This window comes from Lotus japonicus, chromosome 2 (genome assembly GCF_012489685.1).
Source record: "Lotus japonicus ecotype B-129 chromosome 2, LjGifu_v1.2".
In the NCBI taxonomy this organism is placed as follows: domain Eukaryota; kingdom Viridiplantae; phylum Streptophyta; class Magnoliopsida; order Fabales; family Fabaceae; genus Lotus; species Lotus japonicus.
Genome location: NC_080042.1, coordinates 42,325,467 through 42,348,085, shown reverse-complemented (window position 1 = coordinate 42,348,085; position 22,619 = coordinate 42,325,467). Strand labels below are relative to the sequence as shown.

General features: G+C 39.5%; 2 protein-coding genes and 1 long non-coding RNA gene across 3 annotated transcripts; 2 read left to right on the top strand and 1 right to left on the bottom strand.

Moving 5' to 3' along the window:
- Window positions 1-8,886: 8,886 nt before the first annotated feature.
- Window positions 8,887-11,058, top strand: LOC130738020 (putative UPF0481 protein At3g02645). Its single transcript, XM_057589905.1, has 2 exons — window positions 8,887-9,093; window positions 9,568-11,058. Exon 2 carries the CDS (start codon window positions 9,627-9,629, stop codon window positions 10,941-10,943), a length of 1,317 nt encoding a protein of 438 aa, XP_057445888.1. The 5' UTR covers window positions 8,887-9,093; window positions 9,568-9,626; the 3' UTR covers window positions 10,944-11,058.
- Window positions 11,059-15,986: 4,928 nt separating this feature from the next.
- LOC130738018 (protein unc-13 homolog) lies at window positions 15,987-22,450 on the bottom strand. Its single transcript, XM_057589904.1, has 5 exons — window positions 21,376-22,450; window positions 19,648-20,526; window positions 18,279-18,737; window positions 17,948-18,134; window positions 15,987-17,453 (listed from the first exon to the last, which is right to left on the bottom strand). Exons 1-5 carry the CDS (start codon window positions 22,273-22,275, stop codon window positions 16,495-16,497), a joined length of 3,384 nt encoding a protein of 1,127 aa, XP_057445887.1. The 5' UTR covers window positions 22,276-22,450; the 3' UTR covers window positions 15,987-16,494.
- LOC130738019 (uncharacterized) lies at window positions 18,708-19,747 on the top strand. Its single transcript, XR_009019101.1, has 3 exons — window positions 18,708-18,792; window positions 19,394-19,506; window positions 19,612-19,747. It is a non-coding gene; the product is annotated as an uncharacterized LOC130738019 (long non-coding RNA).
- Window positions 22,451-22,619: the final 169 nt, after the last annotated feature.

Genomic DNA, 22,619 nt, shown 5'->3' with positions numbered 1-22,619 from the left:
GCCATTGGGACCCAAGCATTGTAAGCCCCGAGCGGGCAAAGCCCCGGGCGAAGCCCTCAAGAATGGAGGCCATTTATCCCTTTGTGGAAAATGTTAAAGTCTTGGTTGGGAAATACCAAGCAACAAGTCCTAGTTAAAATTAACGCACAGAATCGTTAGGCGTAATTCAATCACATGATGCGTGAAAAAATAGCGCAAGATATAAGGTCGGCGAATGAATATTTGGCGAAAGCATTCCAACATGATTTACAAAATATCCAACGGCGATATAAAAGCTATGGCGAAAGGTTGCTTATATATATGAATGGCGGAAAAGTGCATTACAAGAGGGCGGAAAAGGCTAAGTTACATTAAAATTACATTATTCATTGTTTGTCTTTTCCTCCTATTTCTTCTTCTTCCTCTTCTTCTTCTTCTTCAGTCGCCATCCAGAGGTGTTGGTCAATCAGGGGAGGATCGTCAGGACCAACCAATCCTTTAGCGGTTATCTCTTTCATCACTCCCATAGCGCTGAAATCAAAGTTCGGGTACAAATGTTGGGCCTGATCTTTGGCAAGGTAGAAGCCGCGCTCGCGATTGTCAAGGGCAATGTCAGCGGCTTGTTCCCTCGCCTCAGTGGCTTTGGCTTCCTCCGTCGCCAGCTCGTCCTCTAGCCCTTTGATCTTTACCAGTTGGGAGGCAATCTCAGCATTTTTTGTGGCGAGGGCCTCAGCATGAGCTTCGGTCGCTTTCTTGATCTCCTCGGACGTAGCCTGCGTCACCGCCTCCATATCAGACTTCGCCAAGGCCAAGGACTCAGCAGACTTTTTCTCTTGCTCCGCCAGCGCTTTCCTCACTAACTCCAGCTCAGCGCGCAATGTGGCGAGCTCTGACTCCTTCGCAACCAGCACCTCGCCTCTGGCGATCAGGTCCTTCTCAGCTTGCTCTTTTTCCTTCTTGCAAGCTTGGAGACTTGCGCCAAGATCATCCGCTTCTTCCTTCATCAGCGCCAACTGATCCTCCAGTTCGCCGATTTTAATCCCCGCCGTGCCAATCATCTTGTCGGCATAGACTTTTTCTTTTCCTGCCTGCGTCGCCAGTTTGTCGAAGCGTTTTTCCCAAGCAGCGGCGGCTTCCTGATGCTGAGCACTCTCGGCCTTCAACCGCTCAGCTTCAACGGTGGCGGCGTTGAACTTCTCAAACGCATGGGCAAAAATACACCCAGCACGTAGAAGACAAGCAAGGGTTTCCTCCTTGGCTTCATCAATATCGCGGCTCAAAACTTCTTTCTCTATGACTTCACGGTTGAGGCCGGTAAGCAAGAATTCTGAGGGTTCAATGGCGTTGGGAAGCATGTTGTAGTAGCTGGAGGAACCGCCCTCTTTACCAGGAGCTTGCTCGATCTGGGTAGTGGCGGCATCAGGAGAAGGCCCCTCTTCGCGGCGAGCTGGAGAAGACGCGGAGCGCCCATCATCTGTTGGGGGCGGGCTAGAAGGTGCGTCCTGGCGAGGAGGAGACTGGGGGGTTTCATTTTCTTTTCTTTTCTCCCCGGCAGGAGCATCAGACGACGCGGCAGCTGTTGTGGCATCAACGGTGACGGGTTTCTCAACAGCTGAGGGTTGAGAGATGTTGGCGGTTGTGTCAGCGGTTGGTGATTGATCAGCAGAGGTAGTGGCAGCACCGGTGAGGGCGGCTATGGCACCTACAGTAGTGGACTTGGCGGCGGCTGCGGAGGCCACGTCCGCGGTAGCGGATTTGGGGGCCGGGGCGGTGGTTGTCTCGGTAGCTGCGGCGACGGAGGCTTCAGTGACATTTTTGCCTTTGGACGCAGCGGCAGTGTTGGGCTGAGCGCCGGGGTTGGAAGAGCTGGTGACGGAGGAGACTTTGGCCAATTTTCTTCTCTTGGGGGCTTTGCCGCCCTCAGCTTGGTTCTCGGCACCGCCTCACTTCTTCACGTCGCCCTCAGCGTTGAACTTTGGGGAAAAGCGAGCCATTCTCCTCTCGCGGGCCTTCAGGAGCTCGGCGTTCGTGAAGTTCATATCTTCTGCAACAATAAAAAAAAGGATCAGTGACAACATAGGAGACGAGAAAGAAAATGTCGATAAGAAAACCAAGCTATGGACAACCTAGATATTTGGGAGTCCTTGAGTGGTCAGCGCCCTCAAGGACTGTTGTGCAGTCAAGGATAGGAAGCGGGGCAAGGAGATTTAGAAAGGCTTTGTCGTTGGCGGACAAAGATTCCTCTGAAGGATCGGTAATCCCATTGGGCTTCTCCGTCTAGTAAAGAGGGAAAAGGGCGGTCCCATCCCTAAGGGTGAAGGCCTCTGGGTAGGCGGGGTGAACCGCCACACGAAAGTACTTCCGCGCGAAGGAGGACTTCGCGTTACTTTTGTGGGGATGCAAGCACTTCCGGCCGGCCCGGGCTTTTAGGGAAATCCATCCTCTGTTTTTGATGGACTTGGGGTCAACATCGTAGAGGTAGAAGAAACTGGTGGGAGATGGGGCGATGCCAACCGCGGCGCATAAGATTTCAAAGCACCGAATGAAGGCCCAGGCGTTGGGATGGAGTTGGCAGGGAGCCGCGTTGATGTCGCGAAGGACGGTTTGGACAAAGGGCGAGAAAGGAAGCCTGATTCCAAGCTCGCTAAACATGTATTCATACGCAAAGAAAAAGTGGGATCTCTTTACGTCGCTGTTTGGCTTATGAAGCCAAGGGCGATCCCCAGGACTGCAGATCCAGATCCTGAGTTTGGCGTTAAACTCATCGTCATTAGACAAACCACCCAGGGACCTCACGAATTGCACAATGAGATCGCTATCCTGGAAAATGGAAGGTTGGTCTATAGCCTCGTGAGTGGGGGCTCTTTGGACTGGAAGGGGCAGAGTGGCGTAGGTTTTTAGTCGGTAAGGAGGGATCTCCGGGACCTCTAAACGGAGGCCGCCGGCGGCGGTGGAGTCAGGGTCGCTTCCGGAGGAGGAAGAGGAATGATTAGGGGAGGTAGGGTTTGAAGCCATATTTAGAAGACAGCGAAGTGAAAGAAAGGAAAAGATGAGTATGTGTATGATGCAAAGATAAGGACAGTAGGACTCACCGGAGTAGGATGTGAAGAGTGGGTAGCGGAAAGGGTGATAAGCGACGGCTCCAGAACGGAAGTGGGCAGAGGGAGTTTGGTAAGCGATTAGGAAGGTGAAGAGAGGTTTCGGAAAGGGATGATCGTAGGGAAGAAGGGTTTTTATAGGAAAAGGAGGGAGGCTGGAAGTGTGACGCGTGTTGGACGCGTGTGGAAGGTCGAGAGTCATGATGGTTTTTTGGGGAAGCGGGTTGCGTGTAATGGGGAGTTACTGCGCATGATGAGACAGTTATGAAAAGTGAAATGACGGTTCCGGAGAAGGAGGGAAATTGATGTAACTGACGCATCACGTGGGGCAGTCACGTGGGGCAGTTAGGAATTTGAAAAGTTTTTAAAATAGGGGAAAGCGCGAAAGGCCTCGCCACTGTAAAAACCAAACACCATCGCCTGACAGGAGATACCAGTGACAAAGTTTAGTCGCTCGCCGGGAATACTGCCAGTCAGTAATTGGATGATCAGCACGTGGCCAATGCGCGCTACCTTTCCCGCCGGCGAACGATCATACAACTGCTCCAGCTGATCGCCAGTACGGGGCGATCGCTCTCGCCGCTTGTGGACTTGTGGACTTGCCGGCTCGGGTTGCTCGCCAAGCCAGTGGACTAGGTGACTAAAGGCGCTAGTCTCCTTTTGCTCATGCCATGTTGGCAACGTAGTTCGCTTTTCTTTTCTCAAGCCATGTTGGAAGCTTAGATCTCAGTATACAATAGGACACATGTAAAGGCATTTAAAAGACACACTTAGCTCTCATACTTCGAGCTCGGTGTCTTGTGGACTAGTGGACTGGGCGAGCCTCTAGAGGGGCAACGCCCAGCGTGTAGCCCGCCCCGAGGCGGGGCCCTAGCCTTAAGATGGGCCTTGACCTCGGAGGCCCAATTGGCCCAATAGGTAGTACCCAAGCTCTATAAATAGGAGGTAGTTACCAATTGTAAGGGACTTTTGCTCATTTGATGAAATAACACATGAAATTCAGCATTCTCTCTCTCATTCTCATTCTCTCTCTAGCACAATTCTCCACTCTCTAGGTACTATCCCTATCTTCAATGTTCATTCCCAGAACACTTATCCTTGAAATATACATTGTTTTTTACCCATGCGTTGCACGACGAAATTTGCTATTTTATTTGAGACATCAATCAATATGATTATGAAAAAGTTATGATATTAAGAATGAAAACAATCATAATAAGAATAAAAATATTTTAAAAATATAAATTGTGAAATTCAATTATAGCGTTTTTCACTCATACACCCCATTTAATTGTGAAGATATTGTTGGTTTTGGTTTTAATAATCTTTCTTTTTCATTAAAGAATTCTTAATCAATCTATTTCATCTTTGTTACTCTCCTTATTTCCTTATAAATTTCACCAGCACAAATTTGCAGTACAATTAGCTATGCAAGCAATGGAAGAAAAATTTGAAATTACCTTCATCTGCAACATTCTCAATCAGTCCAAGGCAGCAAGATGAAAGCCAACCAAAAAACAAAAACACAAAAAATTACTATTGGTGAAAAAGATAAAAAACCAACACAATCTGTATCTTAGGAGAAATAAACCAAGAAAAGAGAGTATCTAAGTCATTACATAAAACACATAACAATCACAATAAGAGTTAGGAAAGCATAGCCTTTATGAACGTTAATATGGTGGCTATCACAAAAGTATATACGTAATGCTTATCCATACATAAACTACTCAAAATCAAATAGTTGTCAATTCATTACAAATATGAAATGGAAATCCACAATTGGTTTTTTAGTCTGGATATTCAACAAACATGTTTTACGGATCATATTGGTAATGAGTACTCACATAAAATAAAAGGGGTTCATTAAAAATATGAATTGCAGATCCACATTTCTACACCAACTGTAATCAACCTTGAAAGCTCTGGTCAATTCTACCCCAATTGTAACAGAACATAACATACATTTGAATTGCCATTATTTCACAGTCCCAAAGTGAAGTAAAAAATGTGATATTGAAGCAGGTAGTGAAGAATTGGTAAATTTAGGAGTTCATTGAGATAAGAATATAAGCATAACTTGCAATGAACATATTTTCGTTTGGTAACTGAAGAGTTAAAGCAAGATGGAGAAAACCAAACAACCATACATCAGTTTTTTCATCATAGATCATAGCACCAACCTGAGCAATATAGTGAGTCTCAAAGGTAATCACTCCACTCTACCATGGGATTAACTCCGTCTTTGCGAATACTTTCTTCATCCTACAAATGAAGGAGAAAAAATCACATATGTTATTTAATCCAAAATTCCTAAAAATGCAGAGAAGCCAAAGACATAGAATGACTCAAAAGTCTTAAAACCCGTTGCAAAAGAAAATCAAAACACAGCAAGGAAGAACTCAAATTGGGGAAACAAACAAAAAAATAAACAGATCATGAGGAGATTGCGTCAATTAATAATCATTGCAGGATCAATGTAAGATGAATCCAATTAATTAGGGGACAAAAGAAAATAAAAATGCATGATGAAAAATTCACTGGAGTAATTCAAACTTGATAAGTAAAGAAGTCAAACAGAAGTGTATCATTTAAATCAAATTCAGTTCCTTGTCTCTTCTGAGAATCACCCATGGATGTAGATTTGCTCTGTCTAAGCCCTTTTCTCCATCTCTCTCTGTAGAAGAAAGTGCGCTAGGTGGACGCGTGATCCTTTGTCTTCCCCTACTTGCATCCATTATTTCATGCAGAACCTTCCCTTCATCACGGTCGTTCAAATCGATAATGGGCACCTTCAATTTCACCCCACGAACGATGAAGTAAAATCATTCTAACAAATATATCAAAAGACGATGAGGAAAATAATCTAATTACTCAACAACATTTATGTCAAACACTTACACAATTATCAGCACCACATAAAGCAAGTTGCATACTGGAGTGATCTTTCTCATTTTTTCTCCATGCCAACCGGTTCACAGTAGAGGCATGTAGGGGAGCAGATGACTGATGCAGTATTAGTAAGGAGTAATTTAGGTAAATGTCAGATAATTAAGACAAATCTTTAAGATTTTAATATTTTATGGTTTTAATCTAGGTAAATCTTTTTAGATAAAAACTACCAAAATATAACAAATAACAATAAAAACAAAATAAAATCTTTAAAAAATATTTTTTTAATTTTTTTTTTTTGTTATTTTTATTGAATTTTCAGATTTTTATTTAATTAAAGATTTTATGAGTTTTTATTGTGATTTGGTAGTTTTTATTAATTAATTTTTAATGTATTTTTCTTGAATTTTTAGATAAAAATTACCAAAATCTAACAAATAACAATAAAAACAAAACAAAATCTTTAAAAAATATTTTTTTATATATATGTTTTTTTTTCAAGGATTTGTTTTTTTTTTTAATGTACATATATGCTTTTTTATAATATTTTTAATATCAAATGAGAATTAATCTGTGAGTGACACCTCATCAAATTGGTCTGGGAATTAATCTGGGAGTGACACCTCATCAAATTGGCCTGAGAATTAATCTGGGAGTGACACCTCATCAAATTGGCCTGATGGAAGTTCTATTTTCTAATATATATTGATTGATATTGATTCTGTGGTACCCTCAATTTTTTTTGGGTATGGTACCCCATTAAGTAATTCTATAGATTATTATCATATTATTTAAGGTAAATACTACACCTTTAGATTTTACTTTACTTGTCAATTTACTTTATCTCATAAAATTCATTTTTTGATGAAAAATGTACGAGTGGTGGAAACGAATAATGGTGGTGGAGATGCGCGTAAAATGATTATAGTTGATGGATGCACAAAACTCAGAAAACACAACTTTCAAATCTCACGTCCCTAAGAATGGAACGCTGCATTTCTACAATAGAACACAATTAAAATTTTAACCGGTACATGAATCTTTATTGTTGAACCGACTCATTTTGGATACCACACCTTAGTCTGGCTTAAGGTACCACATCAAGCACCTTAAAATTGTAGTCAAGTTGTAAATATAAATTTGTGTGAAGTGAACTAATTAGCATTTACATAGCATCAAAATAGAATTGAATTGTTAGCTAGCTAAATTTAGTCCTCAAATGATAGCTCAAGTGGTAAGAGCTAGAGGGCATAAGGGTTTGGGAGGGTAAAAGGCGAAGGGTCCAGGGTTCGAACCTTAAGGAGGACTAATTTACGAACATTAATAACAACTAACATTTGCCTATAAAAAAAAGCTAGCTAAATCGAAAAAATAAGAAAAGATGAGACTTTTTTACCAAACTAGTGTACTTTTGAAATTTATTTACCATTATAGTATAACTTTTGATTTAATTACCTATATAGTGTAAATTGCCACTCTAAATGGCGATACCAATTTTTTTAATTTATTTTAAAGAAATCGCCACTGCTAGTGGCGACACCTTAAATTTTTTTTTTGACTTTCTATTTTAGTGACGGATATCTGTCCGTCACAAAACCCTGGTATATAATTTAAATTAATTAGTGACAGAATATAAAGAGAGAAACTATCCGTCACAAAAAGAAATATTCCATCGCTAATTCCTTTGCGACAGAAATTCTCCTCTCAACTGACCGTCGCTAATTGAATTTATATTATTCACTAGGATTTTGTGACGGAATATTTTCGTTGCAAATAAATTCTGTCACTGAGAACTTTGCGACGAAAAACTTCTTTCTTCGTATTCTGTCACTGTTTCCTTTTAATAGTAAACAAGGATTTTGTGACGGATGTGTTTCCGTCACTAAAGTAGAAAGTCAAAAAAAAAATAAGGTGTCGCCACTGTTAGTGGCGATTTCTCTAAAAAAAATATTTAAGAAAATAGGTATCGCCACTCTTAGTGGCGATTTACACTAGTTAGGTAATTAAATAAAAAGTTACACTAGAATGGTAAATACATTTTAAAATTATACTACTTTAGTAAAAAAGTCAAAAGATGGGTACTACTACTCCTACTCGAGTCCGAAATGACGGTGAGCAGGCAAGTTAGCAAGTAGCCATGATGGCATCTCCTCTGAGCATTCGCACATGATCGGGATCCACTTGATGAAAAACTGGAAGAATCAGTCTGAGTCTACCCTTGGCCTTGAAGTAGTCAAGGATCTTGGAAAGCTTATCTAACCAATACGAAGATGATGCATAGTTGTTAGAGATCACAATGATAGCAATCCTAGAAACTTGAATGACCTCCTCCTCAAGTATTGTTGCTTCGTCATCAGTGAATGTCTCGTGTGGAGTCCGTCGTGACAAAGGAATCTGTAGAGAAGGCCAGTGAATTCACGGGCATCTTCATCTGCAGTCCCCCCACCCCCGCAGATGAGGAGCACATCGTATTTGAATTTTTCACTGGTAGAGGAGGAAGATAATGGTAGCAGAGCCATATATATATGCAACAGAAATGAAGACCTGGAAGGAATTTATCCCTGGACCTCCCCTACCCAACTCATGTCCCAAGCTCCTACCACTTAAGCTATACTACGGGGCGGGATCAATACTATAATGGTAAAAATTAAATTAAATTTTCATAGCAAATATTTTGGGATCGAAAACCGCTCTATACATATCGTTGCTGTTTCTTTTTTACACTGATATTTTGTGACGAATGAAGCTTCTGTCACAAAGTAGAAAGTCAAAAAATTAATCAGTATAGCCACCGGCAGTGGCGACTTTGCAGATGAAAATTAAAAAAAATAAAAAGACTATTCTTCATTTTTCACACACCGTTTATTGTATTTTATTTGTGATTTATGAACTTCATCCTAAGATGTTTTTTCCCTTTTTTTATTCCAAACCAACACAGGAATCATTTTGGGATGGACAGAAAGATACCCTTCATTTGCACGCGAACAAACGACATGGAGAAAGTGACTAATGAGTATAGATAGCAAGGTTTAGGGAAACAGTGGCTGTTAGAGGAAGCTATGATTGTAATTGAAGATTAATGCTCAGTATTGGATTTTGTTCTTAAATTAACTTTCACCATCAGGTTCCTTTTTCCTTCTTTGTCTGTTCTATATTATATTTCTGATTTACAATTATTTTTGTTCCCTTCTTGTACTTGTTCACTGTGCAAGTTGCTCAACAAATCTCATAATGGATTTCAAATAATAGGTTTGTTAGAACGCTAAATATTTAGTACTGAGCTTTTAGTCCAAAGAGTGTGCTTGAGATCTAAGTTTAAACATGAAAAAAATGAAACAAGCAATGAGATCCTGCTCAAACTATAGGTATACTTTTATCACTAAAGGCGTAGATCAACTAGTTTGAGGTTATTAAAGGTATAGCTTGAAAAGGGATCTTGAGCTCAAGTCCCTGTGAGTTTTGCCGCCTAAAGTCATCTTACTCGGCTCAAATAGGAGATACTTGTTGTTTAAGAAAAGAAGACTGTAGGTATACTTTGTTTGAGACTCATGCTGAGCCTACATCATTAGAGTTTAGTTATGCTTGTTGCATCTTTCAGGTTGCTTCTTTACAAGTTACAAGACTCAGTAAACACTTAAGCAGGGAGTGATTACAGAAATGGAGGTGCACTCAAATAGTTCATTTGAAAACATAAGTGAAGGAAAGGATTTGGTGAGATTCCTGAGCGAGATGCTAGAAGGAGTGGAGCTTCCTGAAGAGTCTTTAGTCTATGAACAATGTATCTACAGAGTTCCCCACAAAATTCGTCAAGCAAATGATGAAGCATATAATCCTCGTGTTGTTTCCATTGGCCCCATTCACCACCCATTTCGACCCAGTGGCAACAATAGACTGAAACCAATGGAGGAGCTCAAACTGCAGTATCTCAAGAGCTTTCTCAATGGGGCTCAGCTAAGTGTTGGGGAATGTGTTTCCAAACTGAAGGACTTGGAAATAAGCATTAGGCGGTGTTATGCGGAGCCAATTCAACATAGCAGCGATGATTTCTTAAAGATGGTGCTAATTGATGCTTGTTTCATAATTGAGCATTTTCTTAGATATTATAGTTTCCAAGATTGGATCAAAAGGGACCCTTTATTCCTAAAACCATGGCTGGCAAACGATGTTGCGCTTGACTTGATCCTACTTGAAAATCAGCTCCCTTTCTTTGTTCTTGAAGGATTGTACAACCTAGCAATTGCTCCTCATGCAACTGCTGGTTTGCCCTCTTTTGTTGATGTTACTTTCAACTATTTTAAACCACACAACCAACAAAACATAGAACCTTCAAATGTACGTGTGCAACATTTCACTGATCTTCTAAGGATTTTCATGTTACCCTCATCGGTTGATGGTGGACTACCAGAAAGAAGAGTGGATGTGGCTCATCATCTATATAATGCAAGCCAACTATTAGAGGCAGGTTTAGTTTTCAAGGTTAGTCCAAATAAATGCTTACTTGATTTGAAATTTCACAAGGGTGTGCTGATGATGCCGTGCTTTAAGGTACATAGCTCAACTGAGGTATTTATCAGGAATATAGTTGCATTTGAGCAATGTCACCATCCTACTTCACCCTACATCACTGAGTACATAAAGATTCTAGATTTTTTGATCGACAAAGAGAAAGATGTGAACATACTAGTTGACAAGAAAATTATTGTTAGCTTGCTGGGTGATGATGATGCAGTAGCTACAATGGTCAATAATCTATGCTCAAATGTCACCTTGCCACACATCAACTCTGAATATCGCTCTCTGTGTGATCAATTGAACGGTTTCTATGAAAACCCTCGCAACAAATATAAGGCAATCTTCATACACGAGTACTTCAATACTCCTTGGAAAATAGCATCTACAATTGCTGCAATTTCGCTACTTTTGCTTACCTTGATTCAGACCGTATGTTCCATCATATCATTATTTCAAGGCTGAAATATTATGCAATATCAATTCTTAAGTCTTAACTACTGTTTTGTAATATCACTTGTAAGATTCTTAACTTTCCTTATACAGTGTAAGAAAATCTGCATGACTTTCTCTCTGTTAACTTGCATTGATTTTCATGCCATCGAAATTGCAAATGTTAAGATGGGAAATTTGATTCCATTAATTAGAGTGGAGAGGAGAACATAACTCTCATAGTTGTTGATAAGACCCTTTTACTTGTTCAGTGAATAGCTGAACAACCATACAATTAACATTATCACTTTATCAGTATTGCCATCTTGAAAATAACTTTTTTGTAACATTAGTATTCTAAACTTGTTCTGCCTTGATAGAACGACTTGAGAATAATTAAACAAATGCACAAACTTTCAATAACGCTGTTAATCATTTATCTATATTCAATGTCAGTTTTTCCTCCACAACTGAAACATGGAATTTTCCTGAAATTCTTTGTTTTATATTCTTTCTATGGACTGCTTCGTTTATTTATACATTATTTTAACATTTTATTTCTCTCACTTTTATTGCACTTTAATCAACAACTTAGATTTACGACTGGCTGCTGGTATAAGTGAAATGATGAAATTTCAGTTGTGACCCTGTGAAATTGTTTGTATCTCATTTGGTTTCCTCATTGTTCTGATTAACCTCTAAGAAAGTTAGGAATGGGGAAGAATTTAGAGGTGGCATCAGAATAGAGTAAATTTTTTAGAATTTAAGCAATTCACTGTTCACTTGTTAGAGATATAAAATATTGTTGTCATTGTCAATGGAATTGGTGGGTTGCGCATCAGCTGTATGATAAAATGCTTGAAACAGATGATGGTACAGGTGTGGTTGTGGATAGCACCTTCACAATGGTAAAAGACCAATGAAATTGGGGAAGTTTGAGGTTGCTTGAATGTGGTTGATTAAATCTTAGCTGGGGAAATGGCGGGGTGCCACCTGCGCTGTGTTAATTGTGGATGGCAGAAAGCCAAAATCCTGTCATACATGACAAATAATGGCAGAATATAGCGGAGTATGGCGAAAATGGCAGCTGGCAGGATATCGGTCATGGCGGAAAGCTACAAAACCACCATGAGAAACCGCCATGGCGTTGCTATGATGGATATTTGATAACACTACACCTGCTGTACTGTTTTTACTATCAAATGCACAAGATCATGGAGCTTTTAACTGTCTTTCTTTGAGGAAGGGAATGCTATGCAACATCAGTCCATGATCCAATTCTTGGATTTTGGTGGTTTGTGATGATGAGTCTCTTGGTGGACAATTTTAGTGATCAGGGATGGAAGCACTGATTGAGTTGGAGAGTATTCTGATAGTATGCATGTTTATGATGAGCATCCTCTCTTGTGTTAAATGAAGTTGGTTTATTTACTCATATTTGTGTTGTATATAAGTCAATCTACTTTTTGACATAACAGTTGAATCCTGTCGGTTAATTGTTTACAAAGGTACAAGAATTGTCTTCTACATTTCATGGCATAAGACATGGATTCAGTTTGTTGGAGAAATAGGATTTGTGATCCATACGGGTTGTATTTGAGGATTGGAATGTTGTTTTTTCAATGACCATTTTGTAATTGTGGGTGTCAAATTAGAATTATGTACCATACTTGTTTCATTATGCTAAACACTTTGAAAAGTGACTATTTTTTATTTCTGTTATTCCGTTTGAATGAGTTAGCAAATAAATGTATATGAAAATTGCTGCATATTCAACAAGTGTTGATAACGGTTGAATATATATGGCTTAATAGCTCTATAGGGCCCTGAAATTATATCACATATGAAAATAAGTCCCTGAATTTTTTTTTTCCGATTCCAGGTCCCTAGAAATTTTTTTTGATCAAAATAAGTCCTTGAGCGTGTTTTAAGCTGAGGTGGCTATATTTAATCCTACTCACTTTTTCCACGTATGCATTAATAATTTTTTTAATTAGTTAATGAAAAATTAAAATTAAAAAACACTAAAATTAATCCCTAATCCTAATTCCCCTTTAACCCTAATCTTAAATCAAAATCAAAACTAAACCTAAGATAGAATAAAGGGGGATTGTGGAAGAAAGGGAAGGAGATGGAGAACCAGAGGTAGAAGGAGATGGAGAATAAAGGGGGATTGTCGGCTGCGGATGATGAATGATGGTGGTGTGAGTAGTAGTAAGGAGGAGGGAGATGTGGAGGTGAGTGAGGGTAACTGTTTCTTCTTCTGTTGCTGATGTTGTTGCTCCATGAAAAACCCATCTTCTTCTGCTTCTTGTTTTGGTTCTGGTTCAATCTCAGTTGCCAAATTAAGAAGAAGAAGAACCAGAAACTTCAACTCAAGGTTCCAGATCCAGTTGATTCTTAGAAAATGCTATTGAAAGACATTGAGGTTTTCCTTTTTCTTCAACAAATTGGCAATTTTTAATGCTTACTTTTCCCTTTCTTCTTCTTTTCTTGTCTAAGATAATTCCACGAACAATGAACCAGATCTGAGGGATTCAAGCTTTTTTGTTCCAAATAAAGCATCGGTCATGAATAAAAATTGAACCTTTTTCCATTTTGTTCCAATGTTGAATTTGTAAAAAGTGGAAATAAGAACGAAGATGAGACTGAAGAAGAAGAATAACCAATTAACGGCGGTCGGAGTAGGTGACGGCGACCGGGGCAGGTGGCGGTGGTGGTGTTGTTATACCATGGTGATGATGGAAGGAGAGGGTGATGATGGAAGGAGAAGGAGAAAGATGGAAAAACAATTTAATAAAGGGATATTTTTGTAATTTACATGTATAATAGTAGTTGGACCACCATGATTTTGACGTGGAAAAAGTGAGTAGGATTAAATATAGCCACCTCAGCTTAAAACACGTTCAGGGACTTATTTTGATCAAAAAAAAATTCTACGGACCCGGAATCGGAAAAAAAAATTCAGGGACTTATTTTCGTACGACGGACAATTTCAGGGACCTCCAGAGTATTTAAACCAATATATATTTGTCATTAAAATTAAGGTCATTATTTATACTAGTGAGTTTGTTATATAATTTCTCTATTTTGTTGTATCTATACATTGTAGAAGTCCTCCCATTTCAAAAGAAAAAAAAAATTGTAGAAGTCACAATAATGACATACAATAAATATTTTCTTATTTTCTTGGTTAAGAACTGTTAATCTTTAATTTTATTATTAACGAAAGAGTTACAGGTGGCCTAACTTTTATGTAGCTTCCTAAATGAACAAAAAGGAATACCACCTATTGAATTTGATTTAAGAACTGTTAATCCTTAAATTTTATCCATATAGTAAATCTAACGCCACATTCACACAAGCTTATTTTCTTTATTTCTTGGGACACTTAAAAGCTTCTACACTCCTATCATAAATATACTCAGCCCATTTTGAGTATTCCTTAAATTGAGAAAGTGTAGATGACAATTTCTTGTTGCACTCTCCACCCATTTTATGCAAGCGATGACAGCACTTTTTGCTCAAATCCGATCTCAAATATATTATGAACTCAAGCATCTGTTCACCACATTTATCTGTCAGCACTTCGATACAATGTTGCGCTTCAGCATAAAATCCTTCATAAGGTTCTGGTGGTAGCTCAAAGCCGTGCCAATAGTGCTTTTGGCCATTGCCTTCTGTGGAGTGAATTTCAAGAGACATGGCATCTTGGATCAATGTGTACATCAACAACGTGATCATGAATGACACAGTAATGTGTTTCGCCATGCTAGACTGAAGAGAAGGATGAAAATATATTAGTTTTATGGTTATAGAATTTTGATCTTAAAGGAGCATAGGGTAAAGATTATATATATATATTGAGATATAAGAAGGGAAGAATAAGTTACCGTTTAATTTAATAGGGACCCTTTATTGTGCAGTTACTAGTTCTGTCTTGGAGTTACTGAAAACTTTAACAAGTTGTGTATGCACAGTTAATTGTCTTTGCAGTTTAGGTTGAGATAAATATTGCTGAACGTTTTCATTTAGAATAAAGTTAAGAGTAATTAATGAAATATAGGCATTTGATTTTTACTCGATGTCTAACAGTTTTTGATAGGCCCCAAACATTAGCTGATAAACTTGTATGTTGAAAGGTGATCGGTGAAATCCGTATGTCCACTTATATCATTTCCATAAAGTTATTTAACTTATTATTTAGTCACACAAATGAAGAACTTTTGTCATATAAGTTTTTTTTAAACCTGTCTAAATAGAATTAGACACACGAATTTATTTTGGGCAGGGACTAGGGTGTCTCCGTATAAATGGAGCAGACCCAAGTCCACCCATGGAAAACTTTTGAAATAAATTGTTGTCTAACTTCTACTTGCACTACTAAGTGGTAGCCAGAACTCGTGTTGGATATTGGAAAGAGGTTGACCTCCTTACTTCTCTCATGTTACAATTCTCTTGTCGTTGAGCTTCCTTTTTTCTCTCATAATTTGTGCCAATTAGGATTTGAACCAGAGTCAAACATTTTTTCTTTGACAAATGGTCAGAACTTCATCTAAGTTCGAATCCTACTTCTGTCTACTAGTGATCGAAAATGATCAAAAATTGTTGAAGAAAGAACAACATTTTGTTCTTTCCATACATTTTAAGAACCATTAGATATATAAATTTTTAAAATGAGTGGTTTATGGAATTTTAAGAAATACTAGCAACACTTTCTTTGACACTCTTTTAAACACTCTCTTATTAATTGGTCAAATTTCATGTAAAGTAAACTAAATTATATGGACCTCACTCCCAATTTTGTGGGACCTACATAAATTTTAAGCGACTAAATAGAGAGTATTGAAAATTAAGTGTGAAAGAGAGTGTTGTTAGCACTCCTCTTTCATTTTTTTATGCTAACTCATTGGGAAATGATTTTACAACTTTGGAGAAAATGATTAAAATTTGAAAACTAGTCCCCAGCGCACACAAACTCAAGTTGTTTCCCATGGGTCAGACAGAATTGGATGACAGCTTCCCTGTTAATTTTTTTTTTGTAGGAGATCGAAGTCAAGGTATTAATATCGTCCATTAGGAGGAAAAAGAAAAAAAATATATTGCCACAACTTGTTACAAATTGGATTCTTTAACTTCAACCACAAACAAAAATTAATATGCCTATGGTAGAACCTAACCATAACAGGAGGAGAAATACAACAAAATCCCCCTTATCAATGAGATTCAGAGGTAGTATATGAGACACAGACAGTTCCACTAACTCCTTTCCATTGTTTTCCTACTCCCTTCCCTGCCCCTTCTCTCCCTATTTAACACAATAAGTAACTAACAGATTCACGTTGTTACACATTTACATACAATGGTCTGGGGAATGATCCCCCTTCCTTTCCTATTCTTCCTAATTTATACCCTATAACTTTACAAAAATAATTTGTTCACATCCCAATTTCATCCGCACCCAGAGACATATAGGAATAGAGTAAGAGTAAGAAGAGAAAATGGGCGGAAATGGGACAGAAGATGAATATGTGTGAATATATCAAAACCCATTCTTTAGGCCCACTATCAGCCTCTTTTGTTGTCATCTCCTTTTAGCTATCTGGAATGTCCTCTTCAAAAAATGATTTGCAACTCTATCATTTCTATAGCACAATACCCTCAATATTGTGTTGGGGTCTGTTGTCTTCCACTTCCCAGTAGTAGGAGGCATTGGCAACTTCTGCCCATTCCCAACAATTCCTATTCCACTTGATTCACTTGACAAGCTACTCAAATTCTCCATCAAGTCTTCAGTGCTCATCCCCATCAATGCAATGACTCCCTCCACTTTCTCAGCCTCTTTCTCCACCACATTTTCTGCCACAAATCCTTCTCCACAAGTGCGGAATTCCTGCTTCAGACCTTCAAAGTCCTCTAGGATACTCTGATGATCGGACTCATTAAACGCCCTTGACGTTCCCCCCGCAAGCAAAACCATGAGAAATGCATCAAAAGAGGCCTTCATGACTTCCTTCACTGCAGGTCCTTGAGCTCTCTCTGTCAGAATTGCAGTCATTAGTTTGATATTGTGCTTGAGGGTTGTCAAGGCATGGACATGGTTTATCCGGGCATTCGCTACATCGCCAACATAGAGGCTGTCATAGAAGAAGGAGTTTGAGTCGAGGAATATGAGGCGGTAGGAAGCGACTTCAGAGACGTGCTGGCAGGCTGCAAGGACGGAGCTGCTTGCTGATTCAAAGTATGAAGTGCTTCGAGTCTTGTGGCGGTCTGAAGGAACCACTCGTGGGGTCAGGGAGAGTGATTTGTCAAGAGAGGGGATTTGAGAAAGGAGGTAGTATAAGGTGTTGAGGCGAATGTACAGGCGCTGTGTTCCGCGGCTCGTGCATGAATGGGGGTGATTAGCTTCTAATATTCCATATATGTGTGGATCTTCACAACTAACGTTGCAGGGCCTAGCTATCTTCCACAGCTTGTGGAACTTTGAGTTCCTGTTGCACCTGGTCAGTGGGGGAAGTGAGGGAATGTAGTTCTCTTTCAAACCTGAGAGAAATTATACCAAAAGATAGTTAATCAGAATGCTACACAATATGCTGTTTCTAAATTGTTTTGCCTAGTAGCATAGTTGGAAGTCTTTGTACATCATGGTAGTAATTGAGGTCATATCTATAGCATTTTCTTGCAATTTTCTACAGTTTAAATAAATGTAATAGAACTGTATGTGCAACTATAACCATAATTCAAAAGTCAAAACCATGGTAACTAGCAAGTACTAGCAGGTAGCAATTTAGTTATCTGCATTTGTTGTTTTGCTATAATAGAGGTAGATTGGTTAGGATATGGGAGGAAAATAAGCTAAAGCACAAACAGAATATCCTGAATTAAATTAGGAACCGATTCCCAAATTAACCAAGTGCAACTTGAGCTATAGTTTCTAGACACTTTTCTTATTTTGATTTCAATTTTCAACATCCAAACAACTGTTTGAAGCTTTCTAGAGAAAACATGTTTAGCTTATATAGATTGTGAGTACTCACCACATGCTGCAACAAACATCATGTACTCTCGGATGATTTTTGTTAATCCATCTGCAAGTTCTTCAACTAAATCCTCAGTTATTGATATTGGGATTTGGAAGAATTCGTACACAATTTTCTTGGCCAAATTCATCAGCTCTACCACTGATTTTGCATACGGCTCTGATTTAGACTTTGGATTCCATGACTGAAATTGAAGAGAAAGAACATTCATATACCATTTTCAAAAACAAAATTCATGTGATATAATTTTCTAAATGCATAACATATACAGTGTCCTCCTTCTGGATATCGTCATAGGAAAGAGGATCATAATAATGCTAAAACTTACTTCAGTTTCTTTTGCTCTTTGCAGACACTCTTTCTCTTCATGCAGTGACTCCTCTATCCATTTTCTTGTAAGGTCCATTATGGTTGAATCAACTTCAAAGGGAACCATCTCTCTCACTATTGTTTTGCCACCATCCTCACAATCAGCAGTTTCTTCAACTACCATTTGAACTAAAACATCTTCTAGCTTTTTAGCCCTATGCAGTACTAGAACTATCTCAACTGTTATTGAGGTCATCACTTCACTTAAATACTGCTTTAGCACATGTCCATAGCAATTATTCAGCGTCAACGCCCCAACTGCTGCTGCTATTGTGTGCCATTTCTTTAATATTGGACTGTAATATTTTCTCTCCTTCATTGCCAAATCTTCAGTCTCCTGGGCTAATTGAAGCATAAGTTCACTTATTTCTTTCTCTGTTTCAGATTCAGCAGATTTGACATTTGCTGCTTCCCCTATCTACAGGCATCAGAAAAAAAAGACATTGTGTTATTGTTTTATGACAATGCAGAAGGTTCATTATGTTAAGCAATGCTAAGTATATAAATTCAATAAATAATTAAATTAATTCCTGAAAGATATACTGTCGGTCTTGGTAATATCTGTTAGAACTGGTAATCTGAATGCAAGAGATTCAAGAACAGGAAGAGAAATCTCCAGAAATGGAGAAGAATCTTATTCAGAAGAACAGAACAGTTACAGGTTTCTAGAGAGAGCGAGATAACTGAATTCCACAATTCAGTTCCAACCAACTCAACTAACCACAAAACTCCGAACAAACTCTAACTGACAGCTATTTATAAGCTGTATTACAATTATTTCCTAATTCACTTCCAGTCCCTACAGACTGGAGTTATTACAAAAGTAGCCCAAATGACTAATTCACTTAACATCCCTTCCCTCAGCTGACCTTCTAACATATACATTGACTATAGGTTTTCCCCTGATCTTATCAATATCTGAATTCGAAATCCCAGAATGTATATTTGAACTGTTAAATTAGTCCTCAAATCAAATACTTTAAGAACTAATTTAATAGATCTAATACAAATTTAAGGATTAATTTGACAGACAAAATGTTGTTGTACTAAATTGCTTTAGCAATTCTGACCCAGGTATGATGAAGTTCGAAGATAAAGTGCGGCTTCAAAGGATCGAACTTTCAACCAAAGGGTTCAAACAGCCACTCTTACCCACTGTGACCAGCACCCATTGGGTCAGACAAAATGTTAGTTGAGGACCTTTAGCTGATTTTCATTATTCAGGGACTAATGTAAATGTTTTAACTTACTTTTCTTCCAATAAAAGTTAATTATATGCATTCTTTTAACAGATCAACCTGGAGGAATGGTTCCTGAATGTTACCTACCTTTTCAAATGCATTTTTCAAGGAAGAGCGAATATAATCATCAACCAGATCTCGAGAGAAATCCACTGGAGTTTTATCTCCTTTATGTTGCTCTTCCCCATCAGAGTTCGCAACATCTCTTAAAATCTTGGATGCTAACAAGGCCAAAGGAAGAAGGTTCTCAATTTGTCCAATAGCCCCTCCCTGGAAATATTCATGGTAGTTAAGCAATCTCTTATCTCCCCACCCCTGCATTGAACTGAGCACACATGTCAATATCTTAACATACAAAGAGTCCCTTTCTTTCTTAGCATCATTTGCCACCTCATTCAACATAGCATGTGAGGCACAAAGAAGATCAGGTTCTATCTGCTCAGTTGTCACATACTGCTGAAACAGCACCCATGTGAAGCACACATTGTGAATCTGCCTATTGATCCCCAATGTTGACCACGTTTTCTTCATCAGCTCAAGAAGCTCATCTACCTCATCAAGGACCAGTGTCTCGTCAGCGAGATCGAAAATCGATTGAAGAAGAGAAATGTAGAGGTGAATATTGACAGGGTATCCATTAGCCCAATGGCAAACGTTAGTGGGAATGCCATTAGGGCTTCTCATCGACAACGAAACCACGGCGTTGCTGAAGGTTCTCATGGTTTCTGAGGTTTTGCTAGTGTCTAGAGGTTGAAGTTCAGCACTGTTAATAATGTCCCTGAGGTTCATGGCAAATGTGTTGTTTTTCTCTACAGGAATTGAAGGGTGCAACAGGAGCCCGGCTTCAAGGATCTTAAGCTGCCTCTTTTGCCATAAATGGTACTCATGGGGATTGCTGAATTCTGAAGGTTTTAGGTGGCGAAGGAGTTCCAAGGGGAGGATTATCGTTTCTGCTTGCCGGCCAAGCTGCAATTCAGATGGTTTGAGATAATTAGATCCAAAAGATTATGCAACTAAAAGATTATATGTGTTTATAGATTCATTCTATGCCTAATCTATTTTAGCTATATCCACACTAATTACTCCAATTTCCATTTATACACCAAGAAATAAGTTGTAAGAATCTGCAGCACATAAGTAAATACTTAATTAAATCACAAAGATATCAGTTGTAAGAATCTGCAAAATCATAAACACAAGAGGCAAGGTGCTTTGTTTCCAGAACCGGATTTTTTCTCAGGAACAATGTGATTTGCTCCACATTGAGCCAATGGTACTCTTGTGGATTGAGACAACATGTTATTCAACAGTTTCATTCACATTGTAAGTATCAAATTAGAATGAGGTCCTTTTCATTGGCACAGCAGGAAAATTTAAATATTAGTAAAAAATCCATTCAACTAACTGAAAATCTGAAATTATGAGATGAAATTCACTCCGATTTCAACCCAAGTTTTTGTCATCGCACTAGGAATTGACGAATATGCCAAAGACCACTCTGCAAGAACTAAAAGCCAAAAAAGTCCTGAAACAACTTTGAAGACTTCACCCAAAAGAGACAGAAAAAACTTTAATGAAGTGTAAACTATACATCAAACATACATTTTTAAGCACACTGGTTCCAATAATTATTATATCAGAGCACAAATTAACCAAAGTTCTAATACAATGTGAAAGAACCTCAACATAAAATTTGATGTCATTTTATTATTAATATTATGCATGCTAAGCTTTTACAACAATTATTAAAAATTGAATTTAATTATTATCTATCTATCAATCTATCTATCTATCTATCTATCTATCTTAACTTACTTGGCCAACAAGGGTCCTCATGAGGGTTTTCCTCAGCCGGCTATCACTCTGCTCCGACACCCCCATCTGCAGCCTCATGACCTCCGCCATAGTCATCGTCCTCCGCGGCGCGACCCGGGACCGCGGGCTTCCGTCAGCCACCGGCGATGACGGCATGGACGACCAGCCACTGCCTCTCCCGAAGGAAACCATTCTCTGATACATGGAGCTTCTCAACATCTTCAACCCGAGGGCTTGCTTCACCCTGCTCGTCTGCGTTCCGCCGCCGTGGTCATTCTCGTGCTTGGAATGAAACGTAAGCGCGCTCCGGCCACCGAATCCGGGGCAGGACCGGCACGCCGTGAAGAAGATTTCGTAGGCGGTTTCCCTCTTGTCATCATCGTCAACGCCTTCAAGCTCGCCGAAGGGCCACGCGAGGTCGAGGTCGAGCCGGCGTTTGAAACGGTGGCGGGGGTGGTTGAGAAAGGGTGATGAGGTGGAAGGGAGGAGGGTCGGGTCGGATTCGTGGCGGCGCGGCGAGGGGAAGGGGCCGGGGCAGGATTCACGGCGGGCGTGGAAGAGGAGAGGAGGAGGGTCGGCGGTTGAGGAGGGCGGTGAGGGGAGCGAAGGGAAGGGGCCGGGGTAGGAATCGCGCCGGGAATGGAGAGATGAGGACGGCGGGGAGGTGGGAGGGAAAGAAGGGGCAGCGCCGGGTAGGGATTCGCGGCGGTTGTGGCGGGGGAAATCGTGGGAATGTGGTGGTGGTGGTGGTTGTGGTGAGGTGTTGGGGAAGGGGAAAGGAGAGGAGTCATGGCGGAGGTGGTGGGGGAGGAGTGGGGAGGGGACGGAGATGGTCGGCGGTGAGAGCGGAGGGAAGGGGCCGGGAGAGGAGTCGTGGCGGCGGCGGGTGTAGAGACCCATGTGGTGGCTGGGGCTTCATGCAAAAGGTGTGTTGTTGCGTCAAATTAATGAAGAAGAAGAAGAAGTTGCGTTTTTCTACTATAAACGGAAGACACATACAAATAAAGAAGATGACTGAAAAAAGAAATAAAGAAACAAAATGAAGAGGAAGAGGAAGAGGAATATGAATATGATGGATATGGCAATGTTGCCTTGCATGGTTTAGTTTAGATATCAGAAGAGAGAGACTGGGAATTTAAAAACAACTTATTAATTACATCATATAATATACTCTATTTTAGTATTGATCTCGCGTCATACATGAATGAAATAAGATTATTTTGTCGGCATACATCATACTTTTC

Bases quoted from the DNA above. Each gene is read 5' to 3' on its own strand.
- LOC130738020 (XM_057589905.1), top strand. From the start codon at position 9,627: ATGGAGGTGCACTCAAATAGTTCATTTGAAAACATAAGTGAAGGAAAG.
- LOC130738018 (XM_057589904.1), bottom strand. From the start codon at position 22,275: ATGGGTCTCTACACCCGCCGCCGCCACGACTCCTCTCCCGGCCCCTTC. The intron at 20,527-21,375 runs GTAAGTTAAGAT...TCTGAATTGCAG, and splicing joins TGAGGACCCTTGTTGGCCAA to CTTGGCCGGCAAGCAGAAAC. The intron at 18,135-18,278 runs GTAAGTTTTAGC...CTTCAATTTCAG, and splicing joins AAAGAGCAAAAGAAACTGAA to TCATGGAATCCAAAGTCTAA.